Here is a 17,696-nt window from a genome sequence, read left to right on the forward strand (position 1 = left end):
GTCTCCAACAGTATATTACATTACATTACATTACATTACAGTCTCCAACAGTATATTACATTACATTACAGTCTCCAACAGTATATTACATTACATTACATTAGTCTCCAACAGTATATTACATTACATTACATTACATTACAGTCTCCAACAGTATATTACATTACATTACAGTCTCCAACAGTATATTACATTACATTACATTACATTACAGTCTCCAACAGTATATTACATTACATTACATTACATTACAGTCTCCAACAGTATATTACATCACATTACAGTCTCCAACAGTATATTACATTACATTACATTACATTACAGTCTCCAACAGTATATTACATCACATTACAGTCTCCAACAGTATATTACATTACATTACATTACATTACAGTCTCCAACAGTATATTACATTACATTACATTACATTACAGTCTCCAACAGTATATTACATTACATTACATTACATTACAGTCTCCAACAGTATATTACATTACATTACATTACAGTCTCCAACAGTATATTACATTACATTACAGTCTCCAACAGTATATTACATTACATTACATTACAGTACATTACAGTCTCCAACAGTATATTACATTATATTACATTACAGTATCCAACAGTATATTACATTACATTACAGTCTCCAACAGTATATTACATTACATTACAGTCTCCAACAGTATATTATATTACATTACATTACATTACAGTCTCCAACAGTATATTATAATTACATTACATTACATTACAGTCTCCAACAGTATATTATATTACATTACATTACATTACAGTCTCCAACAGTATATTACATTATATTACATTACAGTCTCCAACAGTATATTACATTACATTACAGTCTCCAACAGTATATTACATTACATTACAGTCTCCAAAAGTATATTACATTACATTACATTACAGTCTCCAACAGTATATTATATTACATTACATTACATTACAGTCTCCAAAACTATGTTACATTACAGTCCCCTACAGTATATAATACACACACATTTATAGACTCATTATAACCAAGTTCTTGTTCTTCCTCAGGGACCACCAGGAGCATCGGGGGAACCAGGGCCGTCGGGCGCGCCTGGACGAAGGGTGAGAGAGAGAGAGAGAGAGAGAGAGAGAGAGAGAGAGAGAGAGAGAGAGAGAGAGAGAGAGAGAGAGAGAGAGAGAGAGAGACAGAGAGAGAGAGAGAGAGAGAGACAGACAGACAGACAGACAGACAGAGAGAGAGAGAGAGAGAGAGACAGACAGACAGACAGACAGACAGACAGACAGACAGACAGACAGACAGACAGACAAGCCATCTTCACACTCCACTCGACCCAGACAGCTAACTCCACTAGAACCCTTATAACCGGGTTAATCGGACTTTATAGGTTTCATACAGTACTAGCTACTAATAAAGTGGTCTGCCTCTGATTTTGAACCCAGTGTATACAGTAGTTCTGTCTTTGAGCGGTTAACGAAATGATTTTATACAAATGGACTACATTCTTTTATACACCATTTAGTTCCAAAAGACGTAGGTACTGTGATTGGACGAGATGTTATACAATTGGACTTTTATACAACATTTAGTTCGAAAGACGTATGGAAAAAGACATGTCCAAGGACGAGAGACATTCCATGAGTTTTTAATCTCATGAAGGGGCTGGTGCCTGACAACTTGAGCGGTATCACTCCGCCTGGTTTACATTGAACTAGAGCCTAATTCACAACACTAACGCACTCGCTACATATTTTCTGCTGCTATTAATATAAAGAAACAATCAAGACAGGTACTGTAAGTTACCGGCTGTGGACAAAATCTGTCGTGTGAATTTTCAGTATATTTGGTCCCGATAGGATGATTGAAGAATGGATAAATCGTAAGTGAGGAAGATGAGTCAGAGAGGCTCCGGGCCAGATGTTAGCCTGAGGCTCATGATTTCCTTTAGCTGTGGGATTGTGACGTGAAACACACTTTATTTGACTCTGCAGTTTCAATGTTTTGTTCTCTAGGGTCACTTGGGAAAAGTAGGGAAGGAGGGCAAGCCGGGGATGAAAGGATCAAAGGTAAGAAAACAACCTTTAATAGGTACTACTGGACCTTTAATATGTACTACTGGACCTTTAATATGTACTACTGGACCTTAATATGTACTGCTGGACCTATAATATGTACTACTGGACCTTGCTATGTACTACTGGACATTTACTATGTACTACTGGACCTTTAATATGTACTACAGGACATTTAATATGTACTACTGGACCTTTAATATGTACTACTGGACCTATAATATGTACTACTGGACCTTACTATGTACTACTGGACATTTACTATGTACTACTGGACCTTTAATATGTACTACAGGACATTTAATATGTACTACTGGACCTTAATATGTACTACTGGACCATAATATGTACTACTGGACCTTAATAGGTACTACTGGAACTTAATATGTACTACTGGACCTTAATAGGTACTACTGGATCTAATAGATGAACACCAACCTTTAAAGGGGAACTATTTTACTATTTCTTTCACTATTTGGGCACTTTTACACAATTCCTGTGAGTCTATGGAACACCTCTGTAATATATATATTTTTTTTTATTCATTGTTTTGTATTTCTAATCAAGTCCTCAAAAACAGCATTTTTCTACCTCAAGATCTCGAGCTGTTTTGAGCCTGGGCTCCTAAACCACTGCGCAGCGTCGTCTTCGCCTGAACATTAACATGCAGCGGTGTCTTTATGACATCACAGATAGGCACATTTTCAAATGACTCAGTTCAGTGAGGGTGAATATTGTGAGAGGAGAATTGGAAGAATGCGCCAATATGAGAATTTTGAGACATAGATCATATTATCCACTATTATCCCTGTACCCAAAAAATCCAAGCCTGCTTGCCTCAACGACTACCGCCCTGTAGCTCTCACCTCCATAGCCATGAAGTGCTTCGAGAAGCTAGTAAAGGGCTACATCTGCTCCTCCCTCCCCATCAACATGGACCCCCTGCAATTTGCATACCGCCCCAACAGGTCCACGGAGGACGCCATATCCCATGTGCTGCACACAGCAGCATCACACCTGGACAAGAGGCAGGGGAACTATGTGAGAATGCTATTCATCGACTACAGCTCGGCATTCAATACCATAGTCCCCTCCATACTCATAGCCAAGCTCAGGGACCTGGGCTTGGGCTATGACCTCTGCCAGTGGGTCTTGGACTTCCTGACTGGCAGACCCCAGGTGGTGAGAGCAGGCAACTGCACCTCCTCATCCATCACCCTCAACATAGGGGCCCCCCAGGGCTGTGTTCTGAGTCCCCTCCTCTACTCCCTGTACACACACGACTGTGTGGCTCAGCGGAGTAGCAATACAATCGTCAAATTTGCTGACGACACAGTGGTGGTGGGCCTGATCTCTGCCAACGACGAGAGGGCCTACCTGGAAGAGGTCAAGGTCCTGGCGGGATGGTGCCAGGAAAACAGCCTCTCCCTGAACGTCAGCAAAACAAAGGAGATGATTGTGGACTTCAGGAGGTCGGGGGTCAAGGACTACAGCCCCCTCAGCATCGACGGGGCACCGGTTGAGAGAGTCAACAGCTTCAAGTACCTCGGAGCCCACATATCCGAGGACTTGACATGGACCACACACATTAACAGTGTGGTGAAGAAGGCACGACAACGCCTCTACTTCCTCAGGCGCCTAAGGAAGTTCCAAGTCAGCCAGAAGATCCTTAAGAACTTCTACTCATGTACAATAGAGAGCATCTTGACCGGCAACATCACCTCCTGGTTTGGGAATAGCACTGCAAAAGACCAAAGCAGACTACAAAGAGTGACACGTTCAGCCGAACGCACAATTGGAGGGGGGCTCCCCACCCTCCAGAACATTTACTACAAGCGTTGCAAGGGGAAGGCTAAGAGAATTATTAAGGACTCGAGCCACCCGAACAACTGCCTCTTTGAACTGCTGCCGTCAGGCAAGCGATACAGGAGTCTCAAGGCGAGCACAGAAAGACTCAGAAGTAGCTTCTATCCCCAGGCCATCAGGCTGCTAAACGAACAATGAATGAACACTACACAACAACAACCACCAAACACACATAGCACACACATCCACACGCACACACTCACTTTAAACAAACACACTGTAGCACCCACTCCACACACTTTATAGCACACACCCACTTTAAACAAACACACTGTAGCACCCACTCCCCACACTTTATATTTATGGATGAAGGATTGCACTACAACTCGTACACCTTACTGTAAATTGTACCTAAAATTGTACCTCATCCCATTTCTGCTTTGCACTAGATAGTACTGTACATTAGTACACTGCATAGTATTGTGTATTGTATATTATATGGTAACTCAGAACATTGTACATATGTCTATACCGAACACTGTGACCTCATTTTCTTCTTCTAAATTCATGCTATATTATGTTATTATGTTATTTGATACTATCTTGTCTAGCACAGTCTCTGGAGCGTAACAGTAAGAAGCATTTTGTATGAAAGTATTCTGTACTTCTGTATGACAACTATTAAAGAACTTGAACTATTAATATAAGTTCACATAGCTAGGAAACAATGCTAAACACTCAAAAAGGCAATTTATAAGATAGTTCCCCTTTAATATGTACTACTGGACGTTTTTCGGACTTTTTGCAACCGGCAGTTTGGCGACCCCTAGTGGCTTGGGTGTGCATATTTTGTAATACAATATATATCGAATTGAAGACTTATTTGTTGCCTGTCGATAGTGACAAAATCCGTCAAAATCCGTTCAGCGGTTCTCGAGTTACATGCCAGTATTCGAGGCTTGTGCAAAGTACACGGTATTGCGCGAAATACCACTCCCGACTCAGGCTGCAGTAGTTCCGTCAATCTAGATCCGATCTCGAAAATTATTGTGGATCGTTGTAGCCAATGAGTGTGGCTTCCAATGATACCCCATGTGGGGATGTGTGAATCAGGGATCTAGGTGAACAACTAAATTCTTTAACAGGAAGCCAAATTAATTGAAGTCTATGAGAAAACTGAGTTATTCTTTGTACACAGTTTATCAAAATCACTCCTAATCACTCATTTCTGAATGGATCTTTATGAAATATGGATATGTACTACATAAGGCTTCAGGCTATGGCTCCGTCTGGATTTGTAAGCCATACCACCTTCTGGGGAAATACTACCTCTGGACTACTAACTACTACAGAAAAACTTGAGTAACAAGTTTTTCTACAACTCAAGTTCAAGTTTCAAGTTTCTTTAATAGGTGTCATACAGAAGTACAGAATACTTTCATACAAAATGCTTCTTACTGTTACGCTCCAGAGACTGTGCTAGACAAGATAGTATCAAATAACATAGTATAGCATGTAATTTAGAAGAAGAAAATGAGGTCACAGTGTTCGGTATAGACATATGTACAATGTTCTGAGTTACCATATAATATACAATACTATGCAGTGTACTAATGTACAGTACTATCTAGTGCAAAGCAGAAATGGGATGAGGTACAATTTAGGTACAATTTACAGTAAGGTGTACGAGTTGTAGTGCAATCCTTCATCAATAAATATAAAGTGTGGGGAGTGGGTGCTACAGTGTGTTTGTTTAAAGTGGGTGTGTGCTATAAAGTGTGTGGAGTGGGTGCTACAGTGTGTTTGTTTAAAGTGAGTGTGTGCGTGTGGATGTGTGTGCTATGTGCGTTTGGTGGTTGTTGTTGTGTAGTGTTCATTCATTGTTCGTTTAGCAGCCTGATGGCCTGGGGATAGAAGCTTCTTCTGAGTCTTTCTGTGCTCGCCTTGAGACTCCGGTATCGCTTGCCTGACCGCAGCAGTTCAAAGAGGCAGTTGTTCGGGTGACTGGAGTCTTTAATGATTCTCTTAGCCTTGCCCTTGCAACGCTTGTTGTAAATGTTCTGGAGGGTGGGGAGCCCCCCTCCAATTGTGCGTTCGGCTGAACGTGTCACTCTTTGTAGTCTGCTTCGGTCTTGTGCAGTGCTATTCCCAAACCAGGAGGTGATGTTGCCGGTCAAGATGCTCTCTATTGTACATGAGTAGAAGTTCTTAAGGATCTTCTGACTGACTTGGAACTTCCTTAGGCGCCTGAGGAAGTAGAGGCGTTGTCGTGCCTTCTTCACAACACTGTCAATGTGTGTGGTCCATGTCAAGTCCTCGGATATGTAGGCTCCGAGGTACTTAAAGCTGTTGACTCTCTCAACCGGTGCCCCGTCGATGCTGAGGGGGCTGTAGTCCTTGACCCCCGACCTCCTGAAGTCCACAATCATCTCCTTTGTTTTGCTGACGTTCAGGGAGAGGCTGTTTTCCTGGCACCATCCCGCCAGGACCTTGACCTCTTCCAGGTAGGCCCTCTCGTCGTTGGCAGAGATCAGGCCCACCACCACTGTGTCGTCAGCAAATTTGATGATTGTATTGCTACTCCGCTGAGCCACACAGTCGTGTGTGTACAGGGAGTAGAGGAGGGGACTCAGAACACAGCCCTGGGGGGCCCCTATGTTGAGGGTGATGGATGAGGAGGTGCAGTTGCCTGCTCTCACCACCTGGGGTCTGCCAGTCAGGAAGTCCAAGACCCACTGGCAGAGGTCATAGTTCAAGCCCAGGTCCCTGAGCTTGGCTATGAGTATGGAGGGGACTATGGTATTGAATGCCGAGCTGTAGTCGATGAATAGCATTCTCACATAGTTCCCCTGCCTCTTGTCCAGGTGTGATGCTGCTGTGTGCAGCACATGGGCTATGGCGTCCTCCGTGGACCTGTTGGGGCGGTATGCAAATTGCAGGGGGTCCATGTTGAGACCTATGTTACTCTATTACATTAGCACTAAAAGTGAACTTTTTTTCTGGAATCAGAAACTTCAGAATGTCATCTTTCAAAAGAGACCATGCTCATGCATGTGCTATAAGAATAAAGTATGTTGTTATGGTTTGCAAAAAAAGTATGCAGTCCTCAAGTTGAAGTTAAAAAATTGCCACTTTTCTGCCCGCTTGATAAGCGGATTTATTAATAGGTACTACTGGATCTAATAGATGAACAACAACCTTTAATATGTACTACTGGACCTTAATAGGTACTACTTGATCTAATAGATGAACAACAACCTTTAATATGTACTACTGGACCTTAATAGACATGTAGAAAACGGATTATCTCTCCCCCTCTCCTCACTCCTCTGCGTGCTGCTGAGCCCTCTTCTCTACTCCCTCTTCACCCACGACTGCAAACCGGTGCATGGCTCAAACACCATTGTCAAGTTTGCAGACGACACCACCGTGGTGGGACTCATCAGCAACACTGACGAGTCGGCGTACAGAGAGGAGGTCCAGTACCTAGCTCTGTGGTGTGCTAATAACAACCTCGCCCTCAACACCAAAAAAACTAAGGAGATAGTGGTGGACTTCAGGAAAAATAAAACCGGCACGCACACTCAGCCCCATCCACATCAATGGAGAGGAGGTTGAGCGTGTCTGTAGTTTCATCTGTAGTCCACATCTCTGAGGACCTGTCCTGGACCACCAACACCTCGACCCTGGTCAAGAAGGCCCACAAGCGCCTCTTTTTCCTGAGAAAGTTGACCAAACTCTTTTTCTCTATACTTTTATCGCTGTACGATTGAGAGCATCCTCACCACCTGCATCTCAGTCTGGTACGCCAACTGCACCGTTAAGGACTGGAAATCACTGCAGAGGGTAGTGAAAATAGCCCAACGCATCACCAAGACCCCCCCCCCCCCCCCCATCTCATCAATCTATGAGAAGCGGTGCTCACGGAGAGCACGGAACATCATCAAAGACGCTTCTCACCCCAACCAGGGACTGTTCACCCGCCTGCGGGGTAGTCGCTCTGGGGCACGCTACCGCAGCCTCCCAGGCAGAACCAACAGGACCACAAATAGTTTCTTCCCCTCAGCTGTCAGACTTCTGAATCAAAACTCTACTTAGCCCACTGCACCTCACTGTATACCTGTGTATATAGCCATATTATTTGAATTATTATTTTGTATTCTCACCATTGCACATTGTGCCATTACAGTTTTATTTATATGTGTCTTATATTGCAACTGACTGTTGATTGTCACATCCTGGTTAGACGTACACAATCTCGTTGCACTGTCTTGTACTGTGTAATGACAATAAAGTGAATCTAATCTAATCTAATCTTTTCTCTCTCTCCTTCACTTTGCCTCTCTCCCCCTTCTCTCTCTCTCTCCCTCATTCTACTTCTCTCTTTCTCTCTCTCTCTCTCTCTCTCTCTCTCTCTCTCTCTCTCTCTCTCTCTCTCTCTCTCTCTCTCTCTCTCAGGGTTCTCTAGGTCTGGAGGGTTACGTAGGGAAGATCGGGCCGGTCGGAGGCCAGGGGAATTCTGGGAAGCCTGGCCCTCAGGGTTTGAGAGGCATCCCCGGCTCTGCAGTAAGTCACATGACCTCAGTACCACCTATCACTACCGCTGCAGTAAGTCACATGACCTCAGTACCACCTATCACTACCTCTGCAGGAAGTCACATGACCTCAGTACCACCTATCACTACCTCTGCAGTAAGCCACATGACCTCAGTACCACCTATCGCTACCTCTGCAGTAAGTCACATGACCTCAGTACCACCTATCACTACCTCTGCAGTAAGTCACATGACCTCAGTACCACCTATCGCTACCTCTGCAGGAAGTCACATGACCTCAGTACCACCTATCACTACCTCTGCAGGAAGTCACATGACCTCAGTACCACCTATCACTACCGCTGCAGTAAGTCACATGACCTCAGTACCACCTATCGCTACCTCTGCAGTAAGTCACATGACCTCAGTACCACCTATCACTACCTCTGCAGTAAGTCACATGACCTCAGTACATTTACATTTTACATTTAGTCATTTAGCTGACGCTTTTATCCAAAGCGACTTACAAGTTCTGTACGACAAGCCATCAGGAAGGGCACAACTCTATCAGCTGAGCAACAATGTTCATCAAAGTGTTGAGTGCTACAGTGTAGGTTAGTTTATTAGGACAAGTGCATGACAGTACGGTTAGTTAGGGTTAGATTTTTTTTTTTTTTTTTTTTTTTTTTTTTTTATTCAGATAATGGTTGAAGAAGTGCGTCTTTAGTCGACGGCGAAAGATTGGACGTGATTCGGCTGTCCTAACTGGGGTGGGTAGTTCATTCCACCATTGTGGGGCAAGGACTGAGAATAGGCGACTTCTCTTTGATGACCCTCCCGGAGCTTGGATAGGAGTAGGTCTGAGGCGGCCAGAAGATGCAGAGCGTAGGGGTCTTGAGGGTGTGTAGTTAGAGACCATTGACCGGAGGTAGGCGGGAGCGGTTCCCTTTGCCGCACGGTATGCTAGGTCGAGGGCCTTGAAGCGGATTCGTGCAGCAATGGGGAGCCAGTGCAGGTCCCTAAGAAGTGGGGTGACATGGGCCGACTTCGGTAGGTTTGAGATCAGGCGGGCCGCTGCGTTCTGAATGAGTTGAAGAGGCTTAGTGGCAGTGGCCGGGAGGCCAGCGAGCAGTGCATTGCAGTAGTCGAGGCGGGAGATGACTGTTGATTGGACGAGGAGTTGGGTGGCTTCTTTTGTCAGGAAGGGGCGTATCCTTCTGACGTTGCTCAGGAGGAATCGGCAGGTTCTGGTCGTCGCTGCGATGTGAGCAGAGAAGTTCAACTGGTCGTCGAGGACAACACCAAGGTTCTTGGCGGTCGGGGACGCAGTCACAGCTGCATTCTCGACTGTGATTGAAAGGTCGGTTAGGGGGGAGGATTTGGCCGGCAGGTGGAGCAATTCTGTTTTGCTTAGGTTCAGTTTGAGGTGGTTGGACGTCATCCAGGCTGAGATGTCGGACAGACAGGCCGAGATCCGCACAGAGACGTGGATATCTGAGGGAGGGAAGGAGAGGAAGAGTTGAGTATCGTCGGCATAACAATGGTAGGAGAAGCCATGAGACGTGATAATGTTACCCAGTGATTTAGTGTAGAGGGAGAAGAGAAGGGGTCCTAAAACCGAGCCCTGGGGGACACCCGTCCGCAGGGGGCGGGTGGCCGACAGGGTCCCTCTCCATGACACTTGGTAGGAGCGGTCATTGAGGTATGATGACAGCCATGTCAGCGCAGAGCCAGCCACTCCCATTCCTGCGAGGGCCGCAAGGAGGATCTGGTGGTTGACTGTGTCGAAGGCTGCAGATAGATCTAGGAGAATCAGGACAGAGGAGAGGCCTTTCGCTTTTGCTAAGTGAAGTGCCTCTGTGACCGCAATGAGGGCTGTCTCTGTGGAGTGACCAGTCCTGAAGCCTGACTGATTAGGGTCTAGGAGGTCATTCTGTAAGAGATAAGTAGTAAGTTGGTTGGATACAGCACGTTCAAGTGTTTTAGAAAGGAAGGAGAGAAGAGAGACAGGACGGTAGTTGCCTATGACAGTAGGGTTCAGGGTTGGTTTTTTTATGAGCGGCGTGACTCTGGCTTGTTTTAGGGAGGTGGGGACCACCCCCGAGTTGAGTGAGGAGTTGATGGTTGCAGTTAGGAATGGGAGGATGTCTGGTGCTATGGTCTGGAGGAGTGGGGAGGGTAGCTGGTCCAGCTGGCAAGTAGTCGGACGGTTTGACGTTACCAGTGTCAGGGTCTCTGCTTCTGTAATGGGAGAGAAAGATGACAGAGTGAAGGATGAGGTTCTCGATTCAGCATTTGGAATGGGTGGGGGTTGGGAGAAGGAGCTGCGGATGTTCTCCACTTTTTCCTCAAAGAAGATCGCAAAGTCTTCGGCAGAGAAAGATGAGGGAGGGGGGGGTGGGGGGGGAGTGAGGAGGGAGGACATGGTAGCATGCAGTTTGCGAAGATTCTTGGCAGAGGCCTCGATCCTATGGTGGAAGAAAGAAGCTTTGGCATTAGTGATGGTTTTGGAGAATGTTAACAAGAGGTTGTGATATGTGTCGATGTCAGCAGTGAGGCGTGACTTTCTATACTTCCTTTCAGCTGCTCTCAGGACCTGTCTTTGTTCTCTCACTGGATCTGTCAGCCATGGACTGGGTGGGGAACGGCGGGCAGGTTTCTCAACGAGGGGACAGAGCTTGTCGAAGGAGGTTGCAAGGGCTGAAAGGAGGGTGGAGGTTGCCATCTCTGTGGAGAGAGCAGAGAAGGTGTCACTCAAAGGTAGAGCGGATAGTATGTCAGAGGAGAGGGTGGAGGGGGATAGGGAGGGCAGGTTGCGTCTGAGTGAGACTGTTTGAGTTGGGGTGAAGACCTTTCGGTTAAGCATGAGAGTTAGTGAGAAGGATATGAAGGAATGGTCAGATACATGTAGGGGAGTTACCGTGGTGTTAATGATGCTGGAGTTACGGGAAAATATGAGATCCAAGGAGTTGCCTGCTTTGTGGGTGGGAGGCATGGGAGTGGGAGTCAGGTCAAACGATTGTAGGAGGGAGACTACTATGACTGACTGAGATGAGTCAGGCAGGTTGAAGTCGCCCAGTAGAAGGAGAGGGGTACCATCTTCCGGTAAGGAGCTAAGAAGCATGTCCAGCTCATCTGTGAAGTGATCGAGCGGACCTGGAGGGCGGTAGAGTGTAACAATGGTGAGATTGAAAGGATTAGAGACAGATACTGCATGATATTCGAGAGAGGAGAGTGACAGTTCTGGGAGTGGTGTTACGTTTGTAGCCCATGAAGGAGATGTCATGAGGGCAGTGCCTCCACCCCGTCTGGAAGGTCGAGGTGTGTGAGTGAAGTTATAGTTTGTAGATAATGCTGCAGGTGTTGATGAGTTATTGGGGGTTATCCAGGTCTCAGTTAGAGCCAGGAGCTGCAGATTTAGACTATGGGCGTAGGCAGTAATGAAGTCAGCTTTCTTGACTGCTGATTGACAATTCCATAAGCCTCCCCGTACTGTGACAGGTGTATTAGTGGCTGTAGGAGGGTAGGAGAGATTAGCCGGGTTACTAGCAAACTGGCGTGGATGGGAGGAGTCAGTTCTGGAGGAGCAGATTGTGGATATAGGTATGAGACACATTGTATTGTCGAGAGTGGCAGGGAGGAAGTAGAGAAATAGCAGTGTGGGAGGGAAATATAGGATTATGGTGTACTTAGCACTGGGTGGATCACTCGGCGGTGAACTCCAGGATAACTCCTCCTCTTTGTCCCTCTTCGTTTCTCGACGCTTCGCTGACGCTACACCAGCAAGCCTTTAAATCACTATCACTAATTAGTGCTGTCTTAACACCTGGCCCTTAATGGGGGCACTTAACTAAACAAAATGGCCGTTTTAAACACGCCCCTTTAATCAAGTCAGCTGGTTCCTCACTTTTAAGATTCACTAATAGACTTAAAATGGCTTACCCTAGTTTTCAGTATAAAGCAATGTTTCTCAGTGAGAGTGTCCTGTCCTTCCTTAACAGAGCCCAGTACAGAGTGACTTCAACACAGTGTGGACCTCTGCTTTTAAACAGGGCAGGCTCTTAATGGCTCACTCAGCAAATCAGATGCTACTAGTAAACAGGAAACAGTCCCTTAATGGGGGCACTTAACTAAACAAAATGGCCGTTTTAAACACGCCCCTTTAATCAAGTCAGCTGGTTCCTCACTTTTAAGATTCACTAATAGACTTAAAATGGCTTACCCTAGTTTTCAGTATAAAGCAATGTTTCTCAGTGAGAGTGTCCTGTCCTTCCTTAACAGAGCCCAGTACAGAGTGACTTCAACACAGTGTGGACCTCTGCTTTTAAACAGGGCAGGCTCTTAATGGCTCACTCAGCAAATCAGATGCTACTAGTAAACAGGAAACAGTCCCTTAATGGGGGCACTTAACTAAACAAAATGGCCGTTTTAAACACGCCCCTTTAATCAAGTCAGCTGGTTCCTCACTTTTAAGATTCACTAATAGACTTAAAATGGCTTACCCTAGTTTTCAGTATAAAGCAATGTTTCTCAGTGAGAGTGTCCTGTCCTTCCTTAACAGAGCCCAGTACAGAGTGACTTCAACACAGTGTGGACCTCTGCTTTTAAACAGGGCAGGCTCTTAATGGCTCACTCAGCAAATCAGATGCTACTAGTAAACAGGAAACAGTCCCTTAATGGGGGCACTTAACTAAACAAAATGGCCGTTTTAAACACGCCCCTTTAATCAAGTCAGCTGGTTCCTCACTTTTAAGATTCACTAATAGACTTAAAATGGCTTACCCTAGTTTTCAGTATAAAGCAATGTTTCTCAGTGAGAGTGTCCTGTCCTTCCTTAACAGAGCCCAGTACAGAGTGACTTCAACACAGTGTGGACCTCTGCTTTTAAACAGGGCAGGCTCTTAATGGCTCACTCAGCAAATCAGATGCTACTAGTAAACAGGAAACAGTCCCTTAATGGGGGCACTTAACTAAACAAAATGGCCGTTTTAAACACGCCCCTTTAATCAAGTCAGCTGGTTCCTCACTTTTAAGATTCACTAATAGACTTAAAATGGCTTACCCTAGTTTTCAGTATAAAGCAATGTTTCTCAGTGAGAGTGTCCTGTCCTTCCTTAACAGAGCCCAGTACAGAGTGACTTCAACACAGTGTGGACCTCTGCTTTTAAACAGGGCAGGCTCTTAATGGCTCACTCAGCAAATCAGATGCTACTAGTAAACAGGAAACAGTCCCTTAATGGGGGCACTTAACTAAACAAAATGGCCGTTTTAAACACGCCCCTTTAATCAAGTCAGCTGGTTCCTCACTTTTAAGATTCACTAATAGACTTAAAATGGCTTACCCTAGTTTTCAGTATAAAGCAATGTTTCTCAGTGAGAGTGTCCTGTCCTTCCTTAACAGAGCCCAGTACAGAGTGACTTCAACACAGTGTGGACCTCTGCTTTTAAACAGGGCAGGCTCTTAATGGCTCACTCAGCAAATCAGATGCTACTAGTAAACAGGAAACAGTCCCTTAATGGGGGCACTTAACTAAACAAAATGGCCGTTTTAAACACGCCCCTTTAATCAAGTCAGCTGGTTCCTCACTTTTAAGATTCACTAATAGACTTAAAATGGCTTACCCTAGTTTTCAGTATAAAGCAATGTTTCTCAGTGAGAGTGTCCTGTCCTTCCTTAACAGAGCCCAGTACAGAGTGACCTGTACCACCTATCACTACCTCTGCAGTAAGTCACATGACCTCAGTACCACCTATCGCTACCTCACAGTGGGCCGGCCCGTCAGTCCTTTCAGGCCTTCGCTCAAGTGAACACATCATCTGGTACAACAGCGGCTCAGGAGGTAGATCGGTCGTCTGGTAGTCGTAAGGTTCCCGGTTCGATTCCCGCTCCTCCCGGGCAGCGTGTCGAAGTGTCCTTGAGCAAGACACGTAACCCCTAATTCCTCCCGATGTGTCGAAGTGTCCTTGAGCAAGACACTTAACCCCTAATTGCTCCCGATGTGCAGGTTGGCACCTTGCATGGTCACCTCCGCCGTCGGTGTGTGAATGTGAGGAACAAAATTGGATAAAAGTCACTATATAAAATGCACCATTTATTGTATTTAATTTACATTGATGCGATATGAACCCTCGGCCAGGAGTAATCTTCGGAGGGAGTATAACGGAGTGAAAGTCTTCCCTCCACTGCGTTAATGCAGAACTGAACGGCCCTCGGTTAGCCTACAATGTTCCCCATGGAAGCGAGGGGAGGGAACACATGAAAAGCGGATGGTTTTTGTCAGAACTGAACTGAACTCTTGAGCAAGTGGCCACTTAGCATGGCCATTAAAAAGTGGTCACTTCCTGCTCTTGTGTTTCAGGTCAAAAGAGACCAGACTTCAAAACAGTCGTTCTGCGACATCCAAAAACCACACATGACTCTCGTTAGGCCGCGATCTGTCATGCACTCTGCTGCGTTGTTGCTAGGTTACCGTGTTAGTTTAATAGCTGAGGGACCATCGAGGCCTAATCGAATTGGCCAGCGGACCACTCAGCCACTCTGCAGCTAGTGTTGGAGAAGCTCTTTGAATTCAACATCTGACAATGAGAGAGTACAGATGGAGCTGTCAAGTAACTGGGTGGGAAGACGTGCCATAGCGTTGAAGGGACAAATCAAAAGGGATAATTCAAAATGTATTCATATTTGCAAGTCAAATAAGTATTACAGTTTTACAAACGAATACATTGATTTTGGTGTAGTCTGATTTTAATAAAAAACATTTACGGGGGCTGCCATGTTTTTGTTGTCATGGATACGCCATGTCACTGGTTGGGTGATTTCTGGCGGGTAACACTACATGCATTGCTTACTTACTTATCCAACCAGTGACATGGCGTATCCATGACAACAAAAACATGGCAGCCCCCATGAGACAGATAGCTTAATAAAGTTACGCTACTTCAAAAACTGTCTCTATCAAATGTGACATGGTTATTTGACTTGCAAATATAAATATATATATAAATATTTCAAGTTCAAGTTTCAAGTTTCTTTATTAGTTGTCATAGTAAAATACAGAATACTTTCCATGAAATGCTTTTTTCTGTCTGACCTCCTGGGAGTGTGCTAGATAAAAATAGATAAAAAGTATAAAATATAAAGTCAAAAGTACGTAAACAAAAAGTGTTCAGTCAATATACATATATACAATATACAATACAGAGTAAAAAAAAAAGTAACAGTGAGTCACAGTACAATACAATATACAGTACAATGCAGAAATGGGATGAGGTACAACTTAGGGTAAGGTGCAATGAGGTATGAATTGTAGTGCAAATCTCTTTACCAATAAATATAAAGTGTGTTAAAGTGAGTAAAGTGGTAAAGTGATAATTCTAAAGTATTTAGAATTATCTCTATGATTTATAGTGTTTCCATTCCCCTTTGATACAACGTTGGAGATTGTTTGTGAATTATGAGCCAGGAGTCCACCCTCTCTGTGTGTCTCCTCTCCAGGGGGAGCAGGGACTCGGCGGCCCCCCAGGACAGACGGGACCACCAGGCCCCATGGTAAGATTGATTGATTGAAAATTTTATTAACAGATTTCAGAATGGGTACAATACAGTACACACTCAATACACACAATTGTTAAGGCGATGCAGACCAGAGAAAGACTTTCGTCTTGTTTACATCAGGGTCCCCCATTTTCAATTCATCATAACATATATGACATACAGGTAGACAGTACTGTTACATTTAGACATTTACGACATACCAGAGTACAAAAATAGTCAAAAAAGAGAGTACCGTATTTAAGGGGTAAGAAACTATACATTGGAGGAGGTGGGGGGACTGTACATTGGAGGTGGTTGGGTGGGTAGGGTGGGGGTTGGGTAGGGGGGGTGGGGGTGGACTGTACATTGGAGGGGGTTGGGTTTGGACATTTACAGGGGCCAGTTTCGAATTGCAGTCTCCCGTAGGTGCTCTTTGAGAGTGGTTTTAAAAGTGGATAGTGATTCACATTCCTTTACCGCAGTGGGTAGGGCGTTCCACATTGATGTGGCATAACATATATACATAATATATACATTTGAGGGGGAGGAAACTGTACATTGGGGGGGGGGGTTGGGTGGGGGGGTTTGGACATTTACCGGGGCCAGTTTCTAAAGATGGTAAGTTGGAGTGCTGTGTTCATCCATAGGGGTTGAGTACTTCCTTGTGGTGAATCACATTCACACTCCCAAGTGATTCGGATCAACTGTGCTGATCTGTAAATACGTGAGCTACAGTATGTGTCCCAAACATTTCAAAACTGTTATTTGGTTCTTCGGTGCGGGAAGTCGCAAGACATCTCTGAAGTTTGTACTTTGTTTGACTGTGTGTTTTGACCTGTCTGTGACCTGTCTGTGACCTGTCTGTGACCTGTCTGTGACCTGTCTGTAACCTGTGACCTGTCTGTGACCTGTCTGTGACCTGTGACCTGTCTGTGACCTGTCTGTGACCTGTCTGTGACCTGTCTGTGACCTGTGTCTGTGACCTGTCTGTGACCTGTGTCTGTGACCTGTCTGTGACCTGTCTGTGACCTGTCTGTGACCTGTCTGTGACCTGTGTCTGTGACCTGTCTGTGACCTGTAACCTCTCTGTGACCTGTCTGTAACCTCTCTGTGACCTGTCTGTGACCTGTCTGTGACCTGTCTGTGACCTGTCTTACACAGGGCCCCCCTGGGCTACCAGGGCTGAAAGGAGATCCAGGCAGGAAAGGAGAAAAGGTGAGAACATGCTTTACGTTCATACTTATAAACATGGACACCAGAGCTGCTACTAACCGTTTATTCAAGTAATCGATTCATCGAGACAATTGAACATTTATATATAAGGAGGTAGAAGGCTAACATATAGGTTATATAGAGGGAGGGGGTTAACATATATGTACTGTATATGTGTGTGTGTGTGTGTGTGTGTGTGTGTGTGTGTGTGTGTGTGTGTGTGTGTGTATGTATATATATATATATATATATATATATATATATATATATATATATATATATATATATATATATATATTATATTAGTGCTGTCAATTGATAAAAAAAAGATGTGTGTTGATCACAATAATATAATATTCATCATGATTTCTAAAAGGATTCCTGTTGAACTGTAACATTGACTACAGTCAGTGTCAATCGATAAAAAAACGTCAATTGTGTTAATCACAATAATCGTCTGTGATTAATCATGATTTCTCAAAGGTTTCCCGTTGAACTGCAACGTGTGGTCTATTTCAAAGTGT

The 17,696-nt window shown here is 44.6% G+C and overlaps 1 protein-coding gene across 1 annotated transcript in view; it reads left to right on the top strand.

Moving 5' to 3' along the window:
- The window catches only part of LOC311232629 (uncharacterized protein), a gene marked incomplete at both ends in the record, with an annotated part of 30,735 nt that overhangs the window by 10,450 nt on the left and 2,589 nt on the right, over positions 1 to 17,696 (top strand). The window contains 5 exons of the mRNA XM_084319489.1: positions 1,063 to 1,116; positions 2,026 to 2,079; positions 8,350 to 8,457; positions 15,922 to 15,975; positions 17,122 to 17,175. Of these exons, the coding sequence (XP_084175615.1) occupies positions 1,063 to 1,116; positions 2,026 to 2,079; positions 8,350 to 8,457; positions 15,922 to 15,975; positions 17,122 to 17,175 (324 nt within the window). The remainder of the gene's footprint in view (positions 1 to 1,062; positions 1,117 to 2,025; positions 2,080 to 8,349; positions 8,458 to 15,921; positions 15,976 to 17,121; positions 17,176 to 17,696) is intronic.

Source organism: Notolepis coatsorum (assembly GCF_963971535.1).
Source record: "Notolepis coatsorum genome assembly, chromosome: 7".
NCBI classification, from domain to species: domain Eukaryota; kingdom Metazoa; phylum Chordata; class Actinopteri; order Aulopiformes; family Paralepididae; genus Notolepis; species Notolepis coatsorum.